This window comes from Vidua chalybeata, chromosome 3 (genome assembly GCF_026979565.1).
Source record: "Vidua chalybeata isolate OUT-0048 chromosome 3, bVidCha1 merged haplotype, whole genome shotgun sequence".
Taxonomy (NCBI): Eukaryota; Metazoa; Chordata; class Aves; order Passeriformes; family Viduidae; genus Vidua; species Vidua chalybeata.
In genome coordinates this window covers 104,180,434-104,189,272 of record NC_071532.1, presented here as the reverse complement: position 1 = coordinate 104,189,272, position 8,839 = coordinate 104,180,434, and the positions used below count along the sequence as shown (strand labels likewise).

At 57.8% G+C, this 8,839-nt stretch overlaps 2 protein-coding genes across 2 annotated transcripts; one reads left to right on the top strand and one right to left on the bottom strand.

The window, feature by feature from the left end:
* Positions 1 to 1,699: 1,699 nt before the first annotated feature.
* Positions 1,700 to 5,422, bottom strand: GDF7 (growth differentiation factor 7). Its single transcript, XM_053939133.1, has 2 exons — positions 5,095 to 5,422; positions 1,700 to 2,622 (listed from the first exon to the last, which is right to left on the bottom strand). The coding sequence occupies exons 1-2, from the start codon at positions 5,420 to 5,422 to the stop codon at positions 1,700 to 1,702; spliced, it is 1,251 nt and encodes a 416-aa protein (XP_053795108.1).
* LOC128785238 (myelin-associated oligodendrocyte basic protein-like) lies at positions 5,421 to 7,917 on the top strand. The gene is made up of 3 exons (XM_053937539.1): positions 5,421 to 5,487; positions 5,737 to 5,886; positions 6,900 to 7,917. Exons 1-3 carry the CDS (start codon positions 5,421 to 5,423, stop codon positions 7,052 to 7,054), a joined length of 372 nt encoding a protein of 123 aa, XP_053793514.1. The 3' UTR covers positions 7,055 to 7,917.
* The last annotated feature ends 922 nt before the right edge of the window (positions 7,918 to 8,839 follow it).

Here is an 8,839-nt window from a genome sequence, read left to right as displayed (position 1 = left end):
CTGGTCTAAGCCAAGCCACCCCGGAAGCCAAAGTTTGGTACCAAAACCCACTGAGGTGCAGCAGAAAAGCTTCCCAGCATCCAAAGCACACCCTGGCATGAATGAAGAGCTTCTCTGGTTTAAAGGTGTAATTTATCAACTCAGCTCCTGAGTTACTAAAACCCTGCAGCCCTTTCAGCACACGTCAAAGCACCCCACTTCATATAGCAGTCCCTGAGGGTAGCACTCAGCCCTCTGCATGGGAAAGGTCTGTTCCTGGAGGATCCAGCTCCCTTAATGGAGCAGGGAGCAGCCAGCACTCCAGGGAGAGACACAGATCCCTGGGAAATCGATGCCAAAGGAAGATAGGGTGGAGCTTAGTGCTTTTATAGAGATTATTTGGAAAGAGAAGAACCCGAGTGAAATGGCTCTTCCCTAGGGAACCTGGGACCTTTGTTTCTCTCCAGACGTGCTCAGGATGGCTGTGTGACTTGTGGGCCTGATGCTGGGTTCCCAGTATGCCTTGGAAATGCAGTTTTGTGCAGGAAAGTGAGGGGACTCACCAGCCAGTACCTCCTGCAGGACACAGACAACACATTCTGACCATGTGGAGTGGAGGTATCTCCAGCTAACACCTCCCAGGGCCACTCCCATCTTTTTAAGAGCACAAGCTCTGCTTCAGACCTGACTCTTTTAGCCTCTGGTTCTCCTTCGTTCCTGTCTCTGCCAGCAGACTCACAAACTTCTCCCCACTGCAAACAGGCCTGGACCAAGTGATTACAGCCCATGCCAGCCACAGGTTCTCCACCCCCTGCCTTCCCCCAGGGATCCCTTATTTTTCCACCAGGAAACCCAGGGCAGCAATTTGAAGACTGACAGAAAAAATTCCTTTAACTCAAAGAAAAGAGCATTCCTATCTCACCTCCATCCCACTGCCACAGCCAGAGGGTGATGCTGGCCCTATCCCTCTGCTGCAGACACACTCCACCTCCCCCCCACCCCAGGTCATGACTCCAACCAAGACAATTTTGGCTAGACGTTTTCCAAAACCTTTGGGAAAGAAGTTGTCAGCTCCACTTAGGCAAACCAAGTGAATCAGACAGAGCTCAGAGGCTGAGGAGACATTCCCTGTGGGCTCTGCCAGGCTGTGTGGCCCCCTTTTCAGGGGGGACCCAGCAAAGCACAGAGATGGTGGCAGCCTCAGTCTCAGAGGGCATCCCCCATCCCTCTTGGGGTCATGGCCAGGGTAGTCCAGGGAAGACAGGGGACACTTGCTCTGAGCTTGGCTTTTGGAAAGTTGTCAGCTCCACTTAGGCAAACCAAGTGAATCAGACAGAGCTCAGAGGCTGAGGAGACATTCCCTGTGGGCTCTGCCAGGCTGTGTGGCCCCCTTTTCAGGGGGGACCCAGCAAAGCACAGAGATGGTGGCAGCCTCAGTCTCAGAGGGCATCCCCCATCCCTCTTGGGGTCATGGCCAGGGTAGTCCAGGGAAGACAGGGGACACTTGCTCTGAGCTTGGCTTTTGGAAAGGCACACACCAAAATGTGCATGTGTGTATATATCTATATATCTATATAGATATATCTATATATCTATATAGATATATATATATAGATAGATAGATATAGATATTTTATATATATATAGATATATATATATATATATAATGGGCAGGGCTGCAGAGCAAGGCCAAAAGGGATAGGGAGAGCTGCAGAAATTGCTACCTGCAGCCACACGTCTCCACGACCATGTCCTCATACTGTTTGTAAACCACATTGTTCCCAGAGTCTATATAGAGGATGCTGATGGGGCTGAGCTTGGAGGGCACGCAGCAGCTCGGGGGGGTGGACTCCGGGTCCATGGAGTTCATCAGGGTCTGGATAATGGCATGGTTGGTGGGCTCCAGGTGGGAGCGCAGGGGGAAGTCGCAGACCCCCTCACAGTGATAGGCCTCGTAATCCAGGGGGGCGATTATCCAGTCATCCCAGCCCAGCTCCTTGAAGTTCACGTGCAGGGGCTTCCTGCTGCAGCGAGTCTTCGCCTTCTTCCCATGGCCCCTGCCCCCAGACCGGGTGGCAATTGTGGTCCTCCTCTTCCTCCGCTTGAGATACGCCTCCTGGCCGGGATCGGGGGGCTCCAGGAAAGGGGGGCTGCCCAGGGCCTTGATCTTGTCCCGGATCTCCTTGAAGAGGTTCTCCTTCCTCTGGGTGCGGGAGAAGGCCACGAGCAGGGCTCGCTCATGGGGCTGTGGCCGGGGTTTGCCGAAGCCCAGCTGCCGGGGGGGCAGGAGCTGCCCCGACCGATCCGAGACGATCCTCAGCAGGAAGCACAGCAGCTTTCCCGAGAGCGATCTCTCCCTCTGATCTCGCAAGGCCTCCCAGACATCAAACACCTCCCATCTGGAGGAGCCTGTGTCCAAAATGTCTGCAGCCCTGGAGTCCAGCAGCCGGGGCTCCTCACCGTCCCGGCTCGGGCAGGTGGCAAGGAGGAGGTGGTGGAAGGTGCCTTCGGGGGACAGGGCCAAGCTCCGGTTTTCAGGGAGGGAGCGCAGGATCCGCAGCTCTGCACCTGTCACCTCCTCTGCCTCGGGCAGGCTGGAGATGTCAAAGAGGTATCGCTGCTCCGAGGCGGATGGGGAGGCGTCTGGAATAGATAACACAGAAGGAACAAAAAAGGAAAAAAAAAAGATTTAAATATCAGCAAGCCAAAGCCAAGCTCACATTAGGGAGGTGCAAGGATCGCAGAGGTAATGGGGGAGATCTTGCTGTGCAGCATGGCTTCCTGAGCATCCAGCGGGACACAGGCTGTGTGTCCTGCATCCAGGAGCGTCACTCTGGCTGGGGGCACAAAAAACAAATGAGGAGGAGAAGGTACAGAGGGAGGGAGGAATCAATTCAAACAAGTGGCTTTTCATCAGGACTCTTTTCCACATCCTGAGGAGGCTTCTTTGCTTCCTCCCAGGTGTTCCAGTGACCCCAGATGCACCACTGTTCTGTTTTGGCACGGAAGCCACACCTGAACCTGTGCAGCACATTACCATCCCCAGTCAGCAGTTTGTCACTTACTTGTTCTGCCCCAAGTGTCACACACATATACATGCTGTTAAAAATTCCACTTTCCCCTCACAGATAGGCACAGGCACACAGGTCTGATAGAGGCACCCACAGCAGCTGAAAGTGAGTCCAGCCTCAGTTTGGCACTATTTTTAGTGGATCCAAAGACCTGACACAGACTTGTGCAGTTTCTGGCACTGAATAAATATACTCAATGTGAATTTAAAAAAAAAGAAACACCAAAGGAGGTGGAGCTGGGAAGAAGAGGTGAATTGAGTTCTGGGAGGGTTGTTTTTTTGTTTTCTCCCTCGTTAACGAGAAACCTGACCTGGGCATGCTGCAAACATCTCTACTGTGCCCGGAGCGCCCCGACCCGTTGCCGGCAGAGCCGTGCCCGACACCCCCGCCCCGCACCCGCCCGCCCCCGCCGGCAGCGCCGCTGGGTGCAGCCTGCACCGCCCGCCGCGGGGGAAACTTCTTCTCCCTGTCATTTGCTGCTGCTGCTATTATTATCATGAATAGTAGTATTATTATTCATTATGGTTATTAAAATTACTATTGGAAAAGCAGATCTAAAATTCCTATGAGAAGCAGATAAGAGCAGATAAGGAGATCCCTTTGAAGAGTTCATCTGGTTTCGTTTTGCGCTGAAACTTCCCAGGACCTGTGCTCAGTTTTCGCTCAGCTCTCACAAGCCGAGCACTGCCCACCCTCCCACCGGAGCATCCTCCTGCCGGTCCCGCCTCGCTCCCCCGACGTTTCCCCATTAGCTTGCAGTAAACCTGCTCCCGCAAAAGCTGCCGGCAGGATACGACCCCTTCTGGGTGTGGGAATGGGGCTAGGGGAGTTGGCAGCCGGCGACAGGGACGTGGTGCGGCTGCCGCTGCTTTTCAGTTTGCGTTTTCACTTTATTCGATCGGGAATGTATTTTTTTTTTCCCCAGCCAAGCGAACTTGACCGGCAGGACGCAAAGTACACATATATACATGTATTTGTTAAAAGTATATCGTTAGGTGCGTATATACAATTGTTGTTGTTGTTGTTGTTGTTGTTGTTGTTGTTGTTATATTCGCGGGTATGAAGAGGACAGAGAAGAGGGCGAAGAGGGAGAAGGGGATGACGATGCCGAGCTCAGCCGGCGGCGTTAGCGGGAGTCGCCCCGGAGCGCCGCAGCCGCCCGGGGCCGAGTACCCCGCGGGACACTGTGGCTGCGCTCCCTCCCTGGCCCGGCCCGGCCCGTCGCGGTGCCCCGTGGAGCTTTTCGGGCTGCAAAGGCTGTGGCAGGACGGGGGATGCCGCGCGGAGAAGCTGCTCATGCGCCGCACCCCCGGCCCCGCATCAGGTGGCGGGAGGTCCCGAGAGCCCCGCACCGCCGCTCATCCCGTCCTGGGCGGCTGCACCTCGCTGCCCGTCCCGAACCGCATCCCCAGCACCAAGCGCCATCCTTGATACCGACTGCGTGTGCAACCCCATCGCCACCGCAGACCCCCGCTCTGCGCCACGCTCATCTCCGTCGGCAAACCCCTTCACCGGTGCCAGGCACAAATCTTTTGCTGTCCCCATCGTCAACCCTCCTAACCGTATGCTCACGCACAAACTCATTCCCAGCCCTGTCCTCGCCCCCACTCCCACGCTCAGATTCGCGCACGGCTTCATTCCCGTTAAACAATCGGGATGCGCAGCCCCTATCCCGTGAAGCTCCATCCCCTGCAACTACCCCGTGCGGAAACCAACGCACAACCCCATTCCCCAGCCAACGCACTGTCCTATCCCAGGCACAGCCCCGTGCTCGGACCAGCACCGCGAACATCCTCTCCGTGTGCCATCACGTCCCCAAACTCACGCTCAGAGTGATGCACAACCCCGTGTATCCATCCCCACATCCACACAGGAGCCCGATCCCCACACCCACGCACAACACCGTCTCCATCCCTAAGCCGCATCCTCATCCCCAAGCCCATTCCGAAGCCCAAGCATCGACTTCTCTCCCGCCCGACGGCGGAGTCCCGGCGGGGCGGCCGGTCCGCGCTCCCCTGCCCGGCCGCGGCTCACCCGCACTCACCGCTGCGCGCCCGCTCCGCGAAGCCCGTCACGGTGTCGGCGCGGCGGCCGGGGGAGCGGCGGGCGGCCAGGCGCTGGTACAGGGCCACCATGTAATGATGCGGCACCACCGTGCCGTTGCGGAGAGCCCCGTCCCTCCGCGGCGGGGAGGAGAAGGGGGAGGCGGCGGCGGCGGAGGAGGAGGAGGCGGAGGAAGGCGCGGCTGCCGAGGGTCGCTGGGGAGCGGCGGCTGACGGGCCGCGCACGGCGGCGGCCTCCAGCCCGCGGCGAAGGCGGCAGGCGCCCAGCAGACAGAGGCAGAGGGCGGCGGCGGCGGCGCGGAGGCGCATGGCGGCGGCCCGGGGCTCGGCGCGGAGCTGCTGCCGCCGCCGCTCCCCGCCCGCTTTTGAACATCGTCTTCGCCCGCCGCCGCCGCCGCCGCCGCCACCGCCGCGGCCGCGGCCGCCCGCCGCCCGGGGGCGCCCCCTGCCGGCCGCTCGCCCCTCCCCGCCCGAGCGCCGCCCGCGCCCCGCACCCGCCCCGCCCGCCCCAGCAGGTGAGAAACCCTCCGGACCCCCCCTCGGGCTCCGAGCCGCCCGCCCCGGCAGGTGAGAAACCCTCGGATTCCCCCTCGAGTTCCGCCCCCCTCGCCCCGGCAGGTGAGAAACCCTCCGGACCCCCCCTCGGGCTCCGACCCGCCCGCCCCGGCAAGTGAGAAACCCTCGGATTCCCCCTCGAGTTCCGCCCCCCTCGCCCCGGCAGGTGAGAGACCGTCCGGACGCCCCCTCGGGCTCCGACCCGCCCGCCCCAGCAGGTGAGAGACCCCCGGATCCCCCCTTGAACATCGCCCCGCCTCCTCCGCCAGGTGAGGGACCCCCGGGCCCTCCGTCGGATCCCGCCCCGTGTTCCCCGGCAGGTGTCAGATCCCTCAAGGCTCCGGGCCCGCACCCGGTGGGGGCACCCGCGCCCCTCCTTTGACGGGGGAAGCTGCGTCCCACAGCCCCGTGCCAAGGCGTCACCCTAGCCTAACTGTGGGGTGGAATGGGGTTGTGTTTGACTTTGGAAGGCGACCGCAGTTCGGGATGGCGGGAGGCTGGAGGGCCACCACCACCTCTGTTTGCAGGGGTGATATTTCGGAGCAGGGAATCCCCATACCGAAGACTGGACCGGGAAACTTCACCCCATATTGGAGCGGGTCACTCACCACCCCATCCTGGGGGTCCCGGTCCTACACTGGAGATGGGGCTAACCTGGCTCTGTTTCGAACGGAAGGACCGCCACCCCATGTTTCGGGCAGACCCCTTTTCCCCGACACTGGCTCGCGGGGGTGATGCCGGCGGCGGGGCCGGGAGCGGCCGGGGGAGCCGGAGCGACCCGCTATGGAGCGGCCCCGGGGCCCCAGGCTCCCCCCGCACCGCTCCGAGATGCCCCGGGCTGCCCCGAGCCTCCATCGGCCCCGGTAATTCCGCCTCGGGAGTCCGACACGGGAGCAAAACAAAGACCCAGCCGGGCTGCGGGCTGATGTTTTCCCTCGCGCGGAGGGTTTCCTTGGTAAAATTCAGATGTTTCCTTGGGTCTCGATTAAAATAACAAAGTGGGGTATTTACTAGGATGTTATTTCAAGTCTCTTAAGTCCCTGGTTATGTCTGTTGCGATTTCTCCGCAAATACAAAAACAAGCGCTGCGATGATTTATTTGAAGGAATGTAGGTGTTTTGCCAAAACAAACACCGCTTTTTTTTTTTCTTCTCCCCCCCCCGAAACAATCACTTCTCACGAGCATTTGTCACTGCAGCCTCTTGGATTTCTTTCTGCTGTAATTTTACAGGTGTCTTGTCACAGTATCGCCAGCGGGTTTCTGATGCCAACCAGCGGCTTTGCTCGGTGTGTACACACACACTGTGCAGAGACATGGACGGCACTCCCAGGACACCATCCCAAGAAAACCCCATCCCAACAAATTCTTGTCCCATGCAGCGCTAGATGGCCAGGCCTGAAGCTATTTGCACACCTTGCACAGCACTTGCAGGGCTTGCACAGCTTTTGCACAGGGCTTGCACAGCCTGTACATGGAGTTGGCATGGTTTGCCTGGCATTTGCACACTCAGTGTGTTCACACGGGGCCTTGCACACACCACTCCCCCAGCAGTTAGTGACCCACCAGAGCCTAACCCAGCTGGGGTAGGAGGCAGAGGAAGGGTTCACAGAGAAAGGCTTCATTAACTGTTATTCTTCTGTCAGTCTCCTATTAAATCCAGCCTGATGTTATTCAGATACTAAAGGTCATTTTTAAAAACCATCTGACAAGACCTCCCAGACCTGAGGCCTCACTCCCCCCTGGCCAGGGTGCTGACTCCACTCGGGAGCCCTCCCAGAACCAGAACATGGCAGCAGGGCTCAGTGCTCAGGGCATCTCTTCCCAAAGATGGGAAGGCTGAAAAGCACTGTCCGGTCCTGTCCCACTTAATCCCACCTCAAAGCACAGCCCCAGGCTCCAAACTGTGCTCCTGATGCTCCCATTGCAGCCTGTGGCAGCACTCAGTGCTGCCCAAGGAAGGGATCAAAACGGTCAGCAAGAGGATGGAAGGATGATGGGCTGGGAAGGACTGCTGAATGGGCAGACAAGTTATCCATAAACCTCTGGGCTTCTTGCAATGGTTTCTGGATCATCCTGCCTGGAACCGTTTCACACAGTCAGTTTTATGGGAAACAGTGAAAGGTACAAAAATGGTGAGCGTGGGCCTAGCATCAAGCCCCCAAGTCTGTACATCCTCCTGCAGGTTGGGGTGCATATGCCTGCCACACATGTGGAATCCCAAGCTTCACCAAATTCCCTGGCACTGGAACTGTCACTATCACTGCATTTTTGATGTGTATGTTTCAAAAATTAAAGTTACATTGATGCAACAGACAGCTGTGCCTCCTGTTTGTTCTTCCCCCACAACTTTTACTGCCCACAGACCAGTCTTCTTCTCAGCCTCCAATGTGGGCACCAGGGCCAAATCCCTGCCTGCTGCAAGCTGGCAGAGCTGAGCAATTTGCATCAATTTGTTCCTGTGCATCAATTTGCACCACACCATCCTTGTCCCTCTGTGCAGCTGTCCCCATGACAGAGTCTTGTGCTGCTGGGTGACAAGAGGCAGATCCCTGTGCTCATTGTCTGTATGGAGACCCAGCCACAGGCACACACACCCGCACACAACCCCAGTGACATGGACACACGTCTGTGAGTGCCAGAAGGCACATGAACACACACACACACACACACACACACACACACACACACACACACACACAGGTACTCCAACCCAAGCAGCAAATCCTGCCCAGCTGAGCTGGAGGGTAGATGTGAAATCCCACAGCTCATCCTCCCAACCACACAGCATCTATCGAGACACACAAGCACTGACTTTCCCATCTGTTCTCCATTGCAGCCTCATTTAAACCCTTTTGGGCTTTCTTGAATTTCCATTAGCCCAGCCCAGCCCAGCTGCAGGACCTTCCCAAGCCTCCTGAGCCCTGCACAGCAGCACAGCAGCTCCTGCCCCCAGTCCTTCCCTGTGTTGGGGATGGGCTCCCTTCTCTCCCACTGCAAAACTTTTGTGCATAATTTCACCCTGGCAAAAAGCCATCTTCTACCAGCCCCCTTCCAAACCCAAATTAGCACGCTGCTGCAGCAGCAGAAATTGGAGAGGAAAGGCTGCAGTTTTATTTTACAACTCAATTAGCAAGTTTATACAGAAAAAAAACACCCACATAACTGAGGGA